This window comes from Corythoichthys intestinalis, chromosome 11, assembly GCF_030265065.1.
Source record: "Corythoichthys intestinalis isolate RoL2023-P3 chromosome 11, ASM3026506v1, whole genome shotgun sequence".
Taxonomy (NCBI): Eukaryota; Metazoa; Chordata; class Actinopteri; order Syngnathiformes; family Syngnathidae; genus Corythoichthys; species Corythoichthys intestinalis.
Window position 1 is genome coordinate 53,547,682 of NC_080405.1, and position 21,868 is coordinate 53,569,549.

The 21,868-nt window shown below is 36.3% G+C and overlaps 1 protein-coding gene across 1 annotated transcript in view; it reads right to left on the reverse strand.

Moving 5' to 3' along the window:
• xkrx (XK related X-linked) overlaps positions 1-21,868 on the reverse strand; it is a 44,180-nt gene that overhangs the window by 12,572 nt on the left and 9,740 nt on the right. Inside the window, exon 2 of the mRNA XM_057850321.1 lies at positions 4,998-5,257. Within this exon, the coding sequence (XP_057706304.1) occupies positions 4,998-5,257 (260 nt within the window). The remainder of the gene's footprint in view (positions 1-4,997; positions 5,258-21,868) is intronic.

Here is a 21,868-nt window from a genome sequence, read left to right on the forward strand (position 1 = left end):
CCCTAAACATATGGCCAAATCTACACACAAATGGTTCACCAGACACAAAATCAAGCTCCTCCCATGGCCATCTCAGTCCCCAGACCTTGTTTTGTTGGCAAAAGGGGGTTGTACAAAGTATTAACACCAAGGGTGCTAATAATTGTGACACACATTATTTGATGTCAAATATTTTTTTTAGAGCTGTCAAAATTATCGCATTAACGGGCGTTAATTAATTTTTTAAATTAATCACGTTAAAATTAGGGCTGTCAAAATGATCGCGTTAACGCGCGGTAATTAATTTTTTAAATTAATCACGTTAAAATATTTGACGCAATTAACGCACATGTCCCGCTCAGACAGTATTCTGCCTTTAGGTAAGTTTTACAGCAAGGCTTTTTGTGCTGTCTAACAGCGAACTCTTGTGGTCGCTTTGCAACATAGTTTATTGTTTACTTGCCAGTTCAATATGGCTGCACGACGTCTCGGGCGGACGCCTGCATTGTAATGTTATGCTTATATGATCCTTGGACAAAATTTGTCCGTAAGTATGGTTGTTGTAAAGAATGTACATATTATGTTAATAAGCGAAATGTTATATTTTTTGTATGAGACGCTCTTTGTTTATGTTTAGTGAACCTGTATAGCGTGCTAAGCTAACGTTGTTGCTAATGCAATGCTTGTGTACTTTTTTTTGTAGTTTTACGACGGTCTAAAGGGGACAATGGTTTGAAGCTATTTCATTAATAAATCAGATGAAAAAGGAAGAAGTCTGATTATTAAGGCGTCGTTCACTAGCTGTCTAGCTTTGGAAAAAGTAGACGCGTTGGAGTGAGGACAGCACAGACAGATTTAAATGACAGTAGAGTGAAATGCCCACTACAGTCCTTATGTACCGTATGTTGAATGTATATATCCATCTTGTGTCTTATCTTTCCATTCCAACAATTTATTTTGCAGAATATATATATAATTTACAGAAAAATATGGCATATTTTATAGATGGTTTGTATTGCGATTAATTGCGATTAATTAATTTTTAAGCTGTAATTAACTCGATTAAAAATTTTAATCGTTTGACAGCCCTACTTAAAATATTTGACGCAATTAACGCATGCACTGAATGACCCGCTCACACATTGTCTTGAACAGATTACAATGAGGCCGCTTGGGGGCAGCGCCGTTCCATACTAATGTTATTTCTTCTAAAAGTGGGAGAATTAGTACACTCAAAAAAATGGGGCGTTGAACTGACATAAAAAAATTATGGAAAGAATTTGCACCTGATAATATTGCTTTCCCTCAGCATTTAGCAATTGTGTCCTTTTAACATAAAGAACACATGTTGAGCCAACATAAGGCACTCATGTTCACCTCAAAATACATGTTGAACCGACATTAAAGAAATACATAATTTGCACCTGATTAAATTGCTTTCATTCAGTATTAAGCAATTGTGTTCTTTTAACATAAAGCACACATGTTGAACCAACATAAGGCACAACTAGGGCTGTCAAATTTATTGCGTTAACGGGCAGTAATTACATTTTTTAATTAATCATGTTTAAATATTTAACGCATGCACGGAGCGACCCACTCATGCATTGCCGCAAACAGACTACAATGGCACCGTTCTAAGCATATATAGAGTTAAGAGGCAGTGACAAGTGAGTGGAGTCGATGCAGGCATTCATTTTGACCACGCTTTTACTTATCTAAAGCTTTGACATGTCTTCCACAACAAAACTAACTATTGAGGGGAGCAACGTTGGGAATACTAACATGAATTGATCTTTTTCTCACCACCTAACATTGCACACAACACAGACACGATATAGTATTTGCAGCCGCTACACACAGTCAGGGTTACCCACTTCCCATCATGCTTTTGGGCAGAACAGATTTGTCACTACATTATCTTTTACTGAAAGCTCAACAAATACACTACATGGCAATATTTAGTCGGTCGGTCAAAAAAAAAAAAAAAAAAAAAAAACACTTTTCACAAACAAAATTAAATAGTGACGGTTATTGGGCCGGCCGACTCTACCAATGAGGTGTCACTTATTTTTTCAGGGAGTTGGCAACCCTACTTTTAAATCTCGCGACAAATGACGAGACTATTGCAATTGCTTGGAAAGGCACGTTAACATTATGTTGCATCAACATGATCTAATCTAGCTACTCATTCACTGTTTATGTAGAGACTGCATGATTCAATCATGCTCACCTTGGAAACATGATGGTTTCTTGCTGAAAATGCAGACTGTCTTTTAGTAAACTTTACAACCTGCCTGATTCGTTTTTTTGAGTGTAGTTGTGAGACGTTTATGCTGTATGAACAATGCAATGCAAATTTCTGTTTGTGCTCCACACATATTTCGGTAAGTTTTCTTTCTTTTAGTGGCAATTATGTGTCTCTTGTTGTATTTTGGGTAAGATATGTACAGATATATGTTATACAGTAAAGGCGAGTGGACACAGGCGTTCTTTGGACCGCGCCGTTTATTGGCATAAGCTTCGGCAACTCCTTCACAACAAACATAAGTATCGTTTCGTGAAAGCACAACAAAAATAATACTCCTATCTCTCAAAGAAAAAAATAATGTTCACAAAAAAAAAAAATCACTTCAGTCTATAGTAATGGGGCCTTATTCTCACACAATTAAACAACAATGCAAAATGAACTGGCATTCCATATCAAAACAGCTATGCAAAATACACGTAAAACTTACTCAGACTTTGGTAACTCTATTCTTATTATTGTTATTTTTATTCTTATCATTATTATATTAAATCTACTTTTGATTGAAAATTTTACAAATTTTATTAAAACGAAAACATGAAGAGGGGTTTTAATATAAAATTACTGTAACTTGTAACTATAACATTTATCTTTTAAGAACTACAAGTCTTTCCATCTGTGGATCACTTTAACAGACAGAATGTTAATAATGCCATTTGTGGATTAAATGTTACAATAAACAAATACAGTACTTATGTACAGTATGTTGTATGTATATATCCGTCTTGTGTCTTATCTTTCCATTCCAACAATAATTTACAGAAAAATATGGCATATTTTAGAGATGGTTTGAATTGCGATTAATTACGATTAATTACTTTTTAAGCTGTGATTAACTCGATTAAAATTTTTAATCGTTTGACAGCCCTAATTTTTTCCTTATGTGGGATTTTTCCCCCACTGAATGAATGCACTTGTATTGAAGGTTGGATTTTTCTCTTTTTTTCCCCATTAAGGCCCCATATTATTTGAATAAAAAAAATATTAGAAGCTAAAAAAACACATCTTTTTCAGGGCTGCCGATAATTACAGAGGGCACTGTATGTTACTAACTCCATTTATGTCCAGCTCAGATATTTCACATCCATTCAAAAGTGAGATATTTTGCCAGATGACACAAAATGAAGTCTGTCATAAGCATTCATTAACGCTGATGGAAGTGTCATGTCATAATTATGATAGTCTTCTGACAGTCTTATGGCGCCACTGTCAAATAAAGTGTTACTAAGTACAACAACTACCAATTAATGAAACAAATGGATCAGTAACTGAAGAAATATTCAGCACAGAACATGAATTTTGATTGTTATTACATCTGTAGCGCTGCAAAGCATGCTAGGAGGCATGTTGGACGACAACAGTGTTGACAGCAGAGGCTGACCGTCTCCCCCAAGGGAGCAGTGATGGCCAAATGAAGCTTCTTGAAGCAATGAAGCTATGCGGCCAATTGGTTCAAAGGTGAAAAGGGGAAGAAAAAAAAATTTAATTTGTAATTTTCGGACTATAAGGTGCACCTGACTATAAGCCGCCACCCACCAAATTTGACACAAATGGCATTTGTTCATACATTGTATCACAAAAGTGAGTGCTCAGGTGCGACTTATAGTTCCAAAAATACGGTAGTTGTGTCCGATCACTTCATTTTCAAAGTATCGGAATCGGCTTTTTTTAATATACTGTATATATATTTTTTTTAATTAAATCGTTTTCTAATTGTATTTAACGTTACAAACATAGTATGTTACACTCATCCAGACTCTTTAGTTCAGGCTTGAGGTAGGGTTATCAAATTAATCCCGATAGCGGCGGTAATTAATTTTTTAAAAAATGTATCACGTTGAAATATTTAACGCAATTAATGCATGCGCTGCACGACCCACTCTCGCATTGTTGCGCTCAATCTGTAATGGCGCCGTTTTACCCATATAGAGAATTATAAGGCAGCGTATTACGAGTAGGGTGAATTTTGGCAGCCTTTGGAGCCGTTTATTAATTGGCTAAAACCTTACAATCCCTCTCCCTATGATTAAAAATATCATGGGAAGCAATGTGGGGAAGCAAGGTAGCAATTGATCTTTGTCTTAATACCTTAAGTTGGTTCCCAACGCAGAGAAGATATATCAATTGGTAGCACTACGCACAGTCATGGGTGCAAATCCCATCATGTAGTTGGGCAGATAGATGCCTGAATTATCATTTACTGAAAGCTCATAAAAAACACTAGATGGCAATATTTAGTCACAATATACAAAGTCATATCTGTCCTTTAAGAATTACAAGTCTTTCTATCCGTGGATCCCTCTCACAGAAAGAATGTTAATAATGTAAATGCCATCTTGAGGATTTATTGTCATAATAAACAAATACAGTACTTATGTACTGTATGTTGAATGTATATATTCGTCCAAGTTTTATTCATTTTTTTCTTAATGCATTGCCAAAATGTACATGATCGGGAAAAATTATCGGGAATGATTGGAATTGAATCGAGAGCAAAAAAAAAAAAAAGCAATCGGATTGGGAAATATCGGGATCGGCAGATACTCAAACGATCGGATCGGGAGCAAAAAAATAACATGATCAGAACAACCCTATAGTTAAGTGATATGTTGTTGACACTACTAGTATTTGGATTCTGTTGTAAGTCTAAGTAAAAAGCTGCTTGGTTATAGTGTTTTGAGGTTTTCTCCACCCAATACTCCCAACTTACATCGTACGGGGAGGATGTACTTTTCCTGGATGGTGGCGTAGAGCTGGAGCGTAAGCTGCGGCGTGGAGCCCAGGAAGGCCTGGATGACACTGGTGCGCTTGAAGGCGTTCCTGTGCGTGGCCAGGATGCGCTCCGAGCGGCTGACTTCGCATTCGGTGCGCGTCTGCTCGCCCCTCTTCAAGTAGATCTTCCTGGTGATGGTCACATAAGGCTCCTCCTTCCTGCCAGCTCGGAAGTAAACCACCAGGGCGTCAAAACACCTTCGAGAGAGTGAAACGTTCCGTTGAATATTATTATTTAAGAACTATTTATTGTATATTAAAGATGTCATGTGATCAGAAATTGAGCACCATCATGTCATTTTTAGAAGATCCGCTGCTTTTCTTGGTCAGCAGTGCACTGGAGCTTGCCACTTACAGTCAACGATGATTGACAGGGTTGTTGCTTTGATCTTGCCAGAGAAGTTTGGTTGCTCTACTACCAAAGGTGCAAATGTGTCAATCATCGTTTAGCACTAGCGGTAGTGTGCTGTGGCAACTCATTGTGTAAGTGAGAGGCTGTTCTCAGCAGCGTGAGTTGATTTGAGTGGAATCACTCAATGAAGTGTTTAATAAAGACAAACATTTTTCTACGTTATTCTGCTTTAAAAATACGTCACATAATGAAGGTGACACGGTGGGACAGTGAAATATTAAAACTTATTTTGGGAAAAAACAACAACACATTTTTGCACCATAAATGCAAATGCTCTACTCACATAATAAATCCCAAGCATCTTAGTTTGGAGACATCTAATGGTCATAACCATAATGGCTGTGCTGAGCTGTGACCAGCCCTTGTACAAAGGCAGAAAGTTTCTGCATTCACTTCGAAGGCAACATGCATATTGGCCCAAAACCAATCATAAAAAAAAATGTCGGTATTATCGGATGTCATTTTAAAATGCTTTCATCGGTCGATATTATCAGCTAACCGATAATATTGAACAACAGCAATAAATAATGTAAAAAACGTTTTTTTTTAATTTACAGTAATGCCTCCAATATTTAGTTGAATTTTGACAAAATTCATTTAATGACTTTTAGTGCTGCAACGATAAATTGATTAACTCAAGTAATTCGATTAGAAAAAAAAGCTTTGAATCAAATTTTGCTGCTTTGAGGATTCGTTTAATTAGTGATGTTGTAATGGTTTCTTTTGAAAGTGTTGCATTTAGTTTTATTGATTTGAATGGATACACTGCCCTCTAGTGGAAAAAGTGAATATGCCATTACTCGTCTTACATGGCTGAATCCAGCTGCTCCCTGTTAAGATCAATATAGGGTATGTTTTTTGTTTTTTTTTGCGCTAATGTTTGTTTATACATTAATTATTTAGTTTAGAAGTATATCTAGCATTTTTTGCACTAATGTTTGTTTATACATTAATTATTTAGTTTAGAAGTATATTTAGCATTTTTTTGTGAGTATGTGTTTTAATTATTTGTTGAGAAATTGTAAAAAAAAAAAAAAAAATTAGCAATTTATAGCAACTATATTAGCGAACTTTTGCTGTGCAAGTTAGCCAATTATTCTTTTGTTGTACTTAGAACCTAATTTATTTATTTTTATAACATTTGAGGCTAAGCTTAGGTATTCTAATTTATGTTAAAATGCATTGATTGATATGAAATGAAGGTGCAATCCTGCATAGTTTGAAGAAACACTCAGGAATTTTATATTCGCATTTAATGCTCTTTTGAAAGTGTAATCTTAGCAAGCCAATACAAATATTATTTACATATCCTAAAATTGATTCTGCAGAGCATTAAATGTTCGTAACTGATTACTCGATTATTCAAACTAAGTAATCGATAGATTAATCAATTACCTAAATAATCGATAGCTGCAGCCCAAATGACTTTTAATGCTTTTTCATGACGCGCATAAACTCTGGTTTTATAAAGGAACCAACAGGTTGCTATCAACATTTTCCAGCAGTTTAACCATCAATTATGCTAATTCATTCCCTGCCATTGACAGCGATAGATGTCCAATCCATTTCAACTGGGTGAGCTAGTTGTGGTCATTGAAGCAGCAGGGCCGAGAAACAAAAGCGGTATTTGCTGCGTGGCATTTATTTTTTTGCCATTTGGCATTTTTTTTGCCATGTGGTAAAATAAATTTTGCCGTATGCCATTTTTTTTTTTTTTTTACATTTTTTTTTACATGTGGCAGTTTTTTGCCATGTGGTAAAATGAATTTTGCCATGTGGCATTTTTTTTTTTGCAATGTGGTAAAATGGATTTTGCCATGTGGCATTTTTTTTTTGCCATGTGGATTTTTTTTTTTGCAATGTGGCAAAATGGATTGTGCCATGTGACATTTATGTTTTTGCCATTTGGCATTTTTTTGCCATGTGGCAAAATCAATTTTGCTATGTGGCATTTTTTTTTTACTTGTGGCAGTTTTTTTTTTTTTTACATGTGGCAAAATGGATTTTGCCATGTGGCATGTTTTTTTTCATGTGGCAAAATGAATTTTGACATGTGTCATTTTTTTTTGGTATGTGGAAAAATTGATTTTGGTTTGTCGCATTTTTTGGGGGGTGGGGGGTTACAGCACATTGACTTGGGTGCCAGTTGAATGTCAGTGCGCTGTAATGTAAAGTGTACGGTCAAATATAATAGCCACACGTTTTTCTGCCATTGAATATGAATGGAAAATTTGGACGTGCATAGCCGTCAATGGCATAGCCTGACTTGGGTGCCAGTTGAATGTCAATGCGCTCTAATGTAAAGTGTATGGTCAAAAATCATAGCCACACATTTTTCTGTCATTTAAAATGAATGGAAAATTTGGACGTGCATAGCCGTCAAGCATGGATGTGCATGGCCTGCAAAACTGACACATACCCCGCAAAAATGCCCCCCCTCCCCCCAAAAAAAGTCACATGTCAAAATCCATTTTGCCACTTACCAAAAACAATGTCACATGTCAAAAATCCATTTTGCCAAATGGCGAAAAAATGCCACATGGCAAATACCACTTTTGGTTCTCGCGGTCTCTCCATTTAAGGGCTGAGTTCATGAATATGTAACAAACCACTAAGGCTCCACCAGAGGGCAGCCTGAGGCAGGGAAACCACTTCCTTGAAGGCTTGACAGACCAAACAGAAACTTTTGAGGGGTGTGGTGCCTATAAATGTCTGCAAGGTGAATGGGCTCTGTGTTAAGTTGCAGCGTAAACAAAACACTGTTCAAACGATGTGAGGCAAGCCTTTTAGCCTTAAGGGGCAGGAAAAATCTAAAATGGCCACAAGCGCGCGACCAGGCCAGTATTCTCATTGCATCACGTCATCTCACACCACTGTGCTGGAATGTTTTGCAGTGCTGCTGACCTTCTGCTAATTTTACTGAGTAAACGCAACACACTGGTCCTTGAACCGGGTTTGACCCAAATGTTGGCAGCAGGCAGTAAGCGAGCTTTTATCACCGCCGCGGTAGACTGACGAGAGCATTTGCGTATTTGAGCCAGTGTGCACTCAGCCGTAAGGGTGGGAAGTTCTGGGAAGGTCAAGATAACGATTAGGGCTGCAGCTATCGAATATTTTAGTCATCGGGTAACGTAATTTTCGGACTATAAGTCGCTACTTTTTTCCCTTCATTTTGAATCCTGCGGTTTATAGTCCAGTGCGGCTTATTTGTTAATTTATTTGGGTTAATCGATAACACTTTATTTGACAGCGGCATTATAAGACAGTCATAATTATGACATGACACTATCATGGGCATTACTGATTGCTTATGACAGATGTCATTAAGTGTCAATTTGCAAATTATGTCACTCTCCATTTATGTCCAGCTTGGATCTTTTACATCCGGATAACACTAAATGACATGTTATAAGCATTAATTAATGCTCATGACAGTGTCATGTCATAGTTATGATTGTCTAATGACAGTCTTTCGGTGCCACTGTCAATAAAGTGTTACCAAATACCATAACTAGCAATTAATGAAACAACTGGAACAGTTACTGAAGAAATAAGTAGGACAGAATATGAATTTTGATTGTTATTTACATCTGTAGAGCTGCGATGCATGCTAGGAGGCATGTTGGACAACAACAGTTTTGACAGCAGGTGGCAGCAGAGGTTGACCGTCTACCCCGAGGGATCATTTGGTTCATTTGGTCTTCTGACAGACACTTATAATACAGTGACGACAGCTGTGGCTTTTATATATTTACATATTCCAGTGTGGCTTATCTACGAAAAAATGCAGTATTCTACTCAAAATTTCATCTATTAATCAAGTAATCGGATAAAACTTTACATAACTGGATTCATGAAATTCATGTAAATAAATGCTTAAAAAGCGTAATTTACATAGATTTCAACGTAAAACAGTCTAGATTCTTGGTTCAAAGACAAAAAACGGGCAGTTATCGTTCATTTTACGTCAATATTTCAAGCAAAAGTTACGGTATTGTGTAATCCAACATGGTGGCCGTGACGAAACAAAAAGCTTTTTAAGTTGAAAATTCTAGTAAATAAATGCTTAAATCGAGGAATTTCTATAGATATGAATGTAAAACAGTCTACATTCTTGGTAATAGACAAAAATGGGCAGTTACCATTCATTTTACGTAAATATTTCAAGCAAAAGTTTTGCTATTGTGTAATCCAGCATGGCGGCCGTCAAGAAGCAAAGAGCTTTTTAAGTTGAAAAATCTTGTAAATAAATGCTTAAATCGAGGAATTTCTATAGAATTGAACATAAAACAGACGAGATTCTTGGTTAAAAGACAAAAAAAAAAAAAAATGCTAACTGCTCATTTTATATAGATATTTCAAGCCAAAATTACGGTATTGTGTAATCCAACATGGCGGCCGTCACAAACAGAGCTTTTTAAGTTGAAAATTCCTGTAAATAAATACTTAAATCGAGGAATTTCTATAGATATGAACATAAAACAGTCTACATTCTTGGTAAAAGACAAAAATGGGCAGTTACCATTCATTTTACGTAAATATTTCAAGGAAAAGTTTTGGTATTGTGTAATCCAACATGACGGCCATCACGAAGCAAAGAGCTTTTTAAATTGAAAATTCTTGCAAATAAATCGCGAAATTTCTAAAGATACGAATGTAAAACAGTCTAGATTCTTGGTTCAAAGACAAAAAACGGGCAGTTATCCTTCATTTTACGTAAATATTTCAAGCAAAAGTTTTGGTATTGTGGAATCCAACTTGGTGGCCGTCACGAAACAAAGAGCTATTTAAGCTGAAAATTCTTGCAAATAAATTGCGAAATTTCTATAGATATGAACTTAAAACAGTCCAGATTTTTGGTTGAAAGCAAAAAACGGGCAGTTATTGTTCATTTTACGCAAATATTTCAAGCCAAAGTTACGGTATTGTGCAATCCAACATGGCGGCCGACACAAAACAGAGCTTTTTAAGTTGAACGTTCTTGCAAATAAATCGCGAAATTTCTAAAGATATGAATGTAAAACAGTGTAGATTCTTGGTTAAAAGCAAAAAACGGGCAGTTATCGTTCATTTTACGTAAATATTTCAAGCCAAAGTTACACTAATTTTATTCATTAACTTTTTTCCCCACAATGATTCAAAGTGCAATCATGGTGCTATTTAATATAATAATTACCTTGAATCCTCGACCAAATCACTCGAGACAGTCCTGCCTGCTCGTATGCAGTAAAACTTTTGTCCTATTTCCACCTAAATTTGGCGTTCAAACGCAGTGTGTGTTCATCACAGTGAAAGCCAACTCCTCGTTCTGCCTGGGTGTTTTCAACAATGCCCATCTAAAATAAAGACAATGATTGTCCTAAAAATGATTCAATATTAGGTGAAATGTCTTGTTTTCTCATGTATATTTTAGGGGTGTCAAAATTATCGCGTTAACGGGCGGTAATTTTTAAAATTAATCACGTTAAAATATTTGACGCAATTAACGCATATGCCCCGCTCAAACAGATTAAAATGACAGCACAGTACAATGTGCACTTGTTACTTGTGTTTTTTGGAGTTTTGTCGCCTTCTGCTGGCGCTTGGGTGCGACTGATTTTATGGGCTTAAGCACCCATGAGCATTGTGTAAATATTGACATCAACAATGGCGGGCTACTAGTTTATTTTTTGATTGAAAATTTTAGAAATTTTTATTAAAACGAAAACATTAAGAGGGGTTTTAATTAGGGCTCTCAAAATTTTCGCATTAACGGGCGGTAATTAGTTTTTTAAATTAATCATGTTATAATATTTGACGCAATTAACGCACATGCCCCGCTCAAACAGATTAAAATGACAGCACAGTGCAATCTCCATTTGTTACTTGTGTTTTTTGGAGTTTTGTCGCCCTCTGCTGGCGCTTGGGTGCGACTGATTTTTATGGGCTTAAGCACCCATGAGCATTGACTAATCATTGACATCAACAATGGCGGGCTACTAGTTTATTTTTTGATTGAAAATTTTATAAATTTTATTAAAACGAAAACATTAAGAGGGGTTTTAATTAGGGCTGTCAAAATTATGGCATTAACGGGCGGTAATTAATTTTTTTAATTAATCACGTTAAAATATTTGACGCACTTAACGCACAAATGCACCGCTCAAACAGATTAAAATGACAGCACAGTGCCATGCCAACTTGTTACTTGTGTTTTTTTTAGTTTTGTCGCCCTCTGCTGGCGCTTGGGTGCGACTGATTTTATGGGCTTAAGAACCCATGAGCATTGTGTAATTATTGACATAAAAAATGGCGGGCTACTAGTTTATTTTTTGATTGAAAATTTTACAAATGTTATTAAAATATTAAAATGAAGACATTAAGAGGGGTTTTAATTAGGGCTGTCAAAATTATCGCGTTAACGGGCGGTAATTAATTTTTTAAATTAATCACTTAAAAATATTTGACGCAATTAATGCACAAATGCCCCGCTCAAAGTGATGAAAATGACAGCACAGTGAAATGCTCACTTGTTGTGTTTTATGGAGTTTTGGCGCCCTCTGCTGGCGCTTGGGTGCGACTGATTTTATAGGCTTCAGCACCCATGATCATTGTGTAAGTAATTATTGACATCAACAATGGCGGGGTACTAGTTTATTTTTTGATTGAAAATTTTACAAATTTTATCAAAACAAAAACATTAAGAGGGGTTTTAATATAAAATTTCTATAACTTGTACTAACATTTATCTTTTAAGAACTACAAGTCTTTCTATCCATGGATCGCTTTAACAGAATGTTAATAATGGTAATTCCATTTTATTGATTTATTGTTATAATAAAGAAATACAGTCTTATGTACCGTATGTTGAATGGATATATCCATCTTGTGTCTTATCTTTCCATCCAACAATAATTTACAGAAAAATATGGCATATTTTATAGATGGTTTGAATTGCGATTAATTACGATTAATTTTTAAGCTGTAATTAACTCGATTAAAAATTTTAATCGTTTGACACCCCTTGTTCTAATATAAAATTTCTATAATTTGTACTAACATTTATTTTTTAAGAACTATAAGTCTTTCTATCCATGGATCCCTTTAACAGAATGTTAATAATGTTTATGCCATCTTGTTGATTTATTGTTATAATAAACAAATACAGTGCTTATGTACCATATGTTGAATGTATATATCCATCTTGTGTGTGATCTTTCCATTCCAACAATAATTTACAGAAAAATATGGCATACTTTATCGATGGTTTGAATTGCGATTAATTACGATTAATTAATTTTTAAGCTGTAATTAATCCGGTTAAAAATTTTAATCGTTTGACAGCCCTAGTATATTTATAACTGCTCTTGAACTAAAAATGTTTTCTCTGATTCCTCGAATAATCGATGGAATTTTCAGTAGAATACTCGATTACTAAAATATCCGATAGCTGCAGCCCTAGTGAGGTACTACGAAGAGGTTCCCACCGCTACTAAGAAATGTGTGACCTGCATATTTCAACACTTTGTGCAACAGTCTTTCACATGAACGTCATTTATACCAGGTCATGTACAGTATTTCTTCAAGCAATTCGTGTGTCGCCATATACTCTGAGGAAATTCTTTCACCAGTGCTTCAGCAAGACGTTCCTGTTTGGAACCGCCCGAAATAAAGCTGCCAGGGCTTTGCCTCCAGCGAGATACTGTACACACTCAGGTCTGCAAGGGGCGGGGGCTGCAAGCAACCCCAAGAAGCCTTGCATGCTGAGACGAGTCGAGTGTGTGACACAGTAATGACGTTGTTTGACTAGCTAAGTACGCGCTTGAGGAGAGGAGTTAAGGCAGGATGGACAGTTAAGAAAAAAAACAACAACTCTCAAGCATAGGCGGATCTACTATTCAGGCGATCGCCTTAGGCCCCCAACCAGTAGGGGGCCCTGAACCAGTTGCCCTTGCCCCAACGAGCAAGGGCTTGGGCCACCCGAGCCAGCAGCACCCCCAATTATTTGTCATGTATAATTATGTCCGCATACCAAACAAACAAACAAATAACAAAACAAAAACCATTTATTTGAATGCTGCATTTATATTATCTCCCCCCCCCACACACACACTACAATGGTCTGTTCCACGACGACGGACTGAGTATCAGCCGCTTAGCTTCATTTAGCGCCGTTTAGTTCCGCTTAGCTGTTCGTTAGCTTCACTTAGCTCTTCCGCGTTTTTCACGTCACTAAGCTCGCTATTTTTACAGCTCACTTACTATTTCGCAAGTCGGCTATTGTTTATTTCGAACACATGAGTGAACGTGCTCTCCATGAGAGCCAAAATGCAGTGAGGGAGATGTTGAGAACAGGCCGCTAATGCATCTTTTAACTTTCTTCTTCTTCACAACGAACATAAAATACACAACAGCACACCCTGTGGCGAAACAATGCAGTACAGTTCCAATCAGTCATACAATAACACTCAATAGCTGGTTAACAGCATTTGCTAACGAATTTTTTAAAAAATCTATTAGTGACACGACAAGCAATGACGAAAAATGTTTTTTTACGGAGTGTAAAGCTTTCGGTTAGCGGTTTAGCAAGCGTACCTCCGGTGAACATTTCAAAATAAATGAACGTCATTTTCGTCATATAAATAACAATTTCTGGAGTTAATCCCACATACTTCAGAATTAATATTATAATATGTTGAGTAAATACTACAGAATACAGATTCTACACTAAGAATAGCTTTCAAATGACACTATGACAAATATGACTGACAATGAATAATTATTATAATTATTATAATTAGAGATGTCCCGATCGATCAGGTCCGATCACTTCATTTTCAAAGTATCGGAATCGGCAAAAAAATATCGACCATGTCTTTTTTTTAATATATATATATATTTATATATATATATATATGTATATATATATATACTTTGTAATTAAATCGTTTTCTTATTGCATTTAACGTTACAGACATAAATGTTACACTCATCCAGAATCATTAGTTTAGGTTTAAGGTAGGGTTATCAAATTTATCCCGATAACGGCAGTAATTATTATTTTTAAAAATGTATCACGTTAAAATCTTTAACGCAATCACTGCATGCGTTGCACGACCCACTCACGCATTGTCGCACTCAATCTGTAATGGCGCTGTTTTACCTTTATAGAGAGATACAAGGCAGCGTAAAATGAGTAGAGTGAATTTTGGCAGCCTTTGGAGCCTATTTTTAATTGGCTAAAGCCTTCGAATCCCTCTCCCTACGATTAGAAATATCATGGGAAGCAATGTGGGAAAGCAAGGTAGCAATTGATATTTTTTTTAACACCTTAAGTTATTTCCCAACGCAGAGAAGATATATCAATTGGTAGCACTACGCACAGTCATGGTTCCACTTCCCATCATGCATTAGGAATGGCTACAGTATCATTTACTGAAAGCTCAACAAATACACTAGATGGCAATATTTAGTCACAATATACAAAGTAACAAGTCTTTCTATCCGTGGATCCCTCTCACAGAAAGAATGTTAATAATGTAAATGCCATCTTGAGGATTTATTGTCATAATAAACAAATACAGTACTTATGTACTGTATGTTGAATGTATATATTCGTCCGAGTTTTATTCATTTTTTTCTTAATGCATTGCCAAAATGTATATGATCGGGAAAAACTATCAGGACTGATTGGAATTGAATCGGGAGCCAAAAAAAGCCATCAGATCGGGAAATATCGGGATCGGCAGATACTCAATCTAAAACGGTCGGGATCGGATCGGGAGCAAAAAAACAACAACATGATCGGAACAACCCTAATTATAATACTATTATATATCGTGATATACTATAATAATAATGCTAGAATTTTTTTAAAGAATTGTTTTGAATAATGTTGGAAAGGCAAAATCAGTGTTCTGAATCTGTTTACTTTCCATTGTTTTGCACTAGTAAATGCTATCAGCATTTAACCTCATTGTTTATTTGTGATTAATTATTGTTATTTACATGATTATTTGTGCTTTATTAAAGAATTTAAGTGTTCCCAAATGGTTTTGTGAATTAATAAGCGTCAACAAAAATTTCATTGATAAATTAGTAAAAACAAAGAAAATTATTAGATTAGTCGACTAATCGTAAAACTAGTCGGCTGACTAATCAGGAGAAAATTTGTCGTTTAGGACAGCCCTAGTGTACCGGAACATATTTCCTCCACACCCTTCTCACCTTTTTAACCCCTGACCCAAGAAGAGGGCCCCTGGATATGTTCGCCTTACGCCCCAAAATTGCCAAGTCCGCCACTGCTCTCAAGATACTACAACATCTAGTATAGTATAGCTGTTGACATTGCATAAAGTTCATTTGTCCATATCTGTACACAAACAGAGGCGTCGTGCTAGTGACGGTTGATAGTGCATGATATCCTGTTTATTACACTGAAGTCAGGAAGAAGGAAAAATGAGAGCACCATTAAGACACTAAAAGGTTTTTCTGCTCCACTTCCGATTGAATCTCTTGCTCTTTTCCAGTTAGGAAATATTGAGTTGATCTACACAAAATGACTTGTCCAAATGAACCTTTTCAGACTTGCATCGTCCTCCCTCAAAGCTTTGAGTAGCATATTGGAGAAAGTCCTTGAATCAATATATTCTTCTAAACCAAGGGCCGGCGACCTTTAACACTGAAAGAGCCAATTCGACCCAACTGAATAGATACACTGGGAGCCGTACGCACTTATTGACATTTGAAATGATTGCGTCAGCTCGACTGTGTGTGTGTGTATATTATATACAGTATATACAGTGCCCTCCATAATTATTGGCACCCCTGGTTAAGATGTGTTTTTTAGCTTCTAATATTTTTTTTTAATTCAAATAATATGGGACCTTTATGGGGAAAAAAAGAGAAAAATCCAACCTTCAATACAAGTGCATTTATTCAGTTGGGGGAAAAAATCCCATGATTTTCCTTGAAAAGCAATCGCAACCAACATGGGTTGTCTGTCTCTGTGTGGTAAAACCTGCAAGGAAAAGAAATTCCGGCTGGCTTGACCACGGAATTATTATTATGATTATTTATTTATTCATATATATATTTTTTTATTTTTATTTTATTTTTTTAAATAATTAAAAAATATATTTATTTATTTATTTTTTATTTATTTTATTTATTAACTTTATATATTATTATTAGGGCTGTCAAAATTAACGCGTTAACGCGCGGTAATTAATTTTTTAAATTAATCACGTTAAAATATTTGACGCAATTAACGCACATGTCCCGCTCAGACAGTATTCTGCCTTTTGGTAAGTTTTACAGCAAGGCTTTTTGTGCTGTCTAACAGCGAACTCTTGTGGTCGCTTTGCGATATGGTTTATTGTTTTCTTGCCAGTTCAATATGGCTGCACGACGTCTCGGGCTGACGCCTACGTTGTAATGTTGTGCTTATATGATCCTCGGACAAGATTTGTCCATAAGTATGGTTGTTGTAAAGAATGTACATATTATGTTAGTAAGCGAAATGCGAAAAGCGAATTTTTTGTATGAGACGGTTTTTGTTTATGTTTAATTAACCTGTATAGCGTGCTAAGCTAACGTTGTTGCTAATGCAATGCTTGTGTACTTTTTTTGGGTAGTTTTACGACGGTCTAAAGAGGACAATGGTTTGAGGCCATTTTATTAATAAATCAGATGAAAAAGGAAGAAGTCTGATTACTAAGGCGTCGTTCACTAGCCACGTAGCTTTGGAAAAAGTAGACGCTTCGGAGTGAAGACAGCATAGACAGATCTAAATGACAGTAGAGTGAAATGCCCACTACAGTCCTTATGTACCGTATGTTGAATGTATATATCCATCTTGTGTCTTATCTTTCCATTCCAACAATTTATTTTACAGAATATATATATATATATATAATTCACAGAAAAATATGGCATATTTTATAGATGGTTTGAATTGCGATTAATTACGATTAATTAATTTTTAAGCTGTAATTAACTGGATTGAAAATTTTAATCGTTTGACAGCCCTACTTATTATTATTATTATTATTTTTACAAGACCACGGAATAAGAAAATGTGTGTAATTTCAGACAGCAAGCAGACAACAACAACATAGGGATTGAGTAAAAGGGTCTATTGAACACACACAAAAAAATAAAACGATCGCGAAAAGGGAGACAAAAAAGGTCCGTAAAAGTATGTTGGAATTAAAAAAAAAAAAAAAATCCAAGGAAATACCGCGGTGAGAGGCAGACGGACTAAAAAAGGCAATGATGCAACTAATATACAAACTGTCAAATGGTAGCAAGTCAATATCTCGGCAAGCCGCCAAGGATCGGTTTAACCCTTTAACACCTAAGCCTATTTTGGACGAATTTGTATGCATTTGATGTTGCCTTTATATTTCAAAGAAAAAATTGTTCACAATGGCCAAGTTGGGTCCCTTTTTTCAGGACACCTTGAACTTCATGTCCAAACAGTTGTTTTCTTCACTGACCAATTATAATCCACATTTTGGACCCAAAAAGACAAAAAAAAAATCCCAAATCATTTTTTCAAAATTTGTAATGTTGGTGTCCCATTGACAACCAAACATGCTCGACCAACCGTGTTGAAGCTTGATAATATTTATTCAACTTGTTAGGATAAACATTCAATAGAAAAAAATAAGATTGAATAGTTTTATGTTTGACTATTCAACACAAACAGCGGGTATGGTCATAGGCGTTTTTAGCCTTTACACATACTATGGTCAAAACAGGTTATATACAGTGCAAAATAGTGAGAATTTTTTTTATATATCATCTAACACAAAAAAGGTTTGGAGGATATCTCTTTGTGAAGTTAGGTATTATACCCATCACCTTATCTAAAGTATACGTACATGCAATCAAGCTTCTCGGACACACATCTATATAAAAATTGAAAAGATTCATAGTGAAGAAAAAAATATATACAACATTGAAAAAAAGTATTTTCAAAAATATTGACAAGTAGTTCAGTTCAATTCGTTTTTTTCAGGCATGCGACCCGATAGTTTTTTTTTTTTTTTTTTTTTTTTTGCGCACTGAATAAAGTTAGTTTTTGAACAGGTCACTGAGCTGCGTCACATACAAAGTCACACAGCCTACTCTTCTGCCGTTTCAGCGCTGCTGTCACTTCTACTCGCCGAGACGCCGACTAATCCGAGGAAAACAACGACAAATGCAGCTCATCCTATTCCTTGAGCTGATGAAAAAATGCATTAGCTTGCGCTAAATTTAGTTTTCGATTCATTCTGCACGTTTCAAAGTCGTTGGCGCCTAGCTCGGCAATTTATTAAAAATGTTCACATTCGGTTCGTCCTTCTTGACATCATAACGGATCTTGGGATATGTAGTCTTTTGTGCCGCTTTCGGTTTTGAAAAAGTACAAGAAATGATGGAAATGTGGAGATAGATAAATGGTGCATGCAGCGTTTTAATGCATATTTATGAGTGCAATAAAACTATAAAACTCAAATGACATTATCTCCCATTTTTCTGGGTCGATTGACTTCAAATAAAAACTGGAGTGAACATCAACTTCCGAACTTTCAAATGAGACCAACCAGCGGCACGTGGGTGACGTAATTACAGCGTGGCGAAGCTGCAAAGACGACATGCATAAACGCGTCGCTGCCGACACGTTCGGTGTTAAAGGGTTAAAGACACTGCTGATGAGCCGGAATTGGATGCAAGTACGACGTTGGGAACTCATCCCATATCTCTGTAACAAAACAATCTGACCAGCAGCAGAATGTGACAAAATCATGCCAGTCGTCATACTAGCTTCGCTTGCTAGCTAGCACAGCTATTCTCCCAGTCCAGCCGGACCGCTACCTATTTCTTTCTGTTAGTTAGCCATGTTAGATTGCCTTTTGTGTCTTTCCTGTTAATCCTGCCTGCATTTCTCTTTTGAGAATACATGTACGCAATTTTCTCGACTGATTCCCCCAACCTGTCAAATCCCACTTTAACTACCGCTAAAGTTTAGCTTGAATTTTTAGCATGCGCTCCTCATTTCTAATTCCTCATTTAAATGTTGAAATGTGGACAGCCATGGATGTTTTACTGCACAGTCATGACCTCAGCTATTAAATCATATCCGAGTATAGCGCAGGAAGCCGACAGGCAGCACGGCCAATGTTTTTACATCAGCTCGAGATAAAACAGGAAGCGAAATAAATGGAGGGCGAATGCTACTGTGCCACAGTGTGTGCTCTTTCTCCCCTTTGTTTCGCTGACATGCCCCTCACTGTGATATTCAAAGCTCTTTGTCCACTTAAATCATTGACGTGAGCAGCGCATTCGTCAGTGTGGAGGAGTAGAAAGCAGCTAAAAGATAACAGCCGTTTCTGGTTCTGCTGAAGATGGGCATTCCAACAATCTGAACACTTGTTTATCAATAGTAGACACCGTCAATGGCAGCCAATGACTTAACAAGGAAAACGCAAAAATAGACTGAATTCAAGTTACTCTAAATTTAATATCGTATCTGGGTTTTAGTATCGATACTTTTGACAAGCCTACTAAAACATACAGCTCAAGGGTCTTTCATAATCTGGACTATAAATGTTCAAACCGGAGGGGAAAAAATAAGCCGCTTATAGTCGGAAAATTACAGCATTTATTTATTCATTTCAAATTGGAGAGATGATTTGAGCAGAGGCGGACAGTAACGTGTTACATGGAATCAGTTACATTTATTTGAGTAACTTTTTGAGAAAATTTATTTCTAAGTAGAGTTGTTCCGATCATGTTTTTTTGCTCCCGATACGATCCCGATCGTTTTAGTTTGAGTATCTGCCGATCCCGATATTTCCCGATCCGATTGCTTTTTTTTGCTCCCGATTCAAATCCAATCATTCCCGATAATTTTTCCCGATCATATACATTTTGGCAATGCATTAAGAAAAAAATGAATAAAACTCGGACAAATATATACATTCAACATACAGTACATAAGTACTGTATTTGTTTATTATGACAATAAATCCTCAAGATGGCATTTATATTATTAACATTCTTTCTGTGAGAGGGATCCACGGATAGAAAGACTTGTAATTCTTAAAGGATAAATGTGACTTTGTATATTTTGACTAAATATTGCCATCTAGTGTATTTGTTGAGCTTTCATTAAATGATACTGTAGCCATTTAACTGTTCTGCCCAAATGCATGATGGGAAGTGCAACCATGGCTGTGCGTAGTGACACCAATTGATATATCTTCTCTGCGTTGAGAAATATCATATGGTGTTAAGAAAAAGATCAACTACCTTTCTTCCCCACATTTTTATTTAATGATCTTCATGTGATGTAAAGCACTTTGAATTGCCTTGTGTTGAATTGTGCTATATAAATAAATTTGCCTTGCCTTGCCATTGCTTCCCACGATATTTTTATTTGTTGAGGGGGGATTTTAAGGCTTTAGACAATTAAATAAAGGCTCCAAAGACTGCCTAAATTCACTCTACTCATTTTACAATGCCTTTTAGCTCTATATATAGGTAAAACCGCGCCTTTATAGATTGAACGCGACAATGCGTGAGTGGGTCGTGCAGCGCATGCGTTAATTGCATTAAATGTTTTAACGTGATTAATTTTTAAAAAATTAATTACCGCCGTTAACGCGATAAATTTGACAGTCCCACTTTAAGCCAAAACTAAAGACTCTGGATGAGTGTAAGACATTTTGTCTGTAACGTGAAATACAATTAGAAAACGACTTCATTAAAAAAAAAAAAAAAATATATATATATATATATATATATATATATATATATATATTAGGCCTGAACGATATATCGTTAAAACATCGCCATCGCGATGTGCGCATGTGCAATAGTCCCATCGCAAGGACGTGCGATAGTTTTTTAATTTCATTTTTTTTAATCCACAAACGTTTGTTTTGAGGAAGGAGAGGGAAAAAAAAGCGCACAGCTTCTCTTTCTCTCCAGCAAGTCATCGGCTCCTCCCCCTCCCCCTGCAACAGCGGAGTGGAGGGAGGAGGGGCCGAACAGCAGAGCGGAGGGAGGAGGGCCCGTTCTCAAAGTGAAAGCAAGCAATCAACACGTTGGAGGAGCAAGGAAGACTGTATCCAAAAGGAGTTTTGTAAGTATTTTGGCAAGAACAAGACTATAAGGGACAAAAAACAGCCCTGTCGACAGTGCCTCGCCATGGTTGCCTCAACAAGAAGTAATCTGTCAAACATGTGGGACCATTTAAAACGCAGGTATCTATGCATTCCTGCTACGAGCTCCCCATCAGAGGCTTTTTAGCACAGGTGGGAACATTGTTACGTGCCAACGTTATTGTCTCAAGGCTGCTATAGTGGATAAACTAATAGTCTTGGCCAAAAACCTATGAGACCCAGTTGAGAATTGCTGAGCAAGGA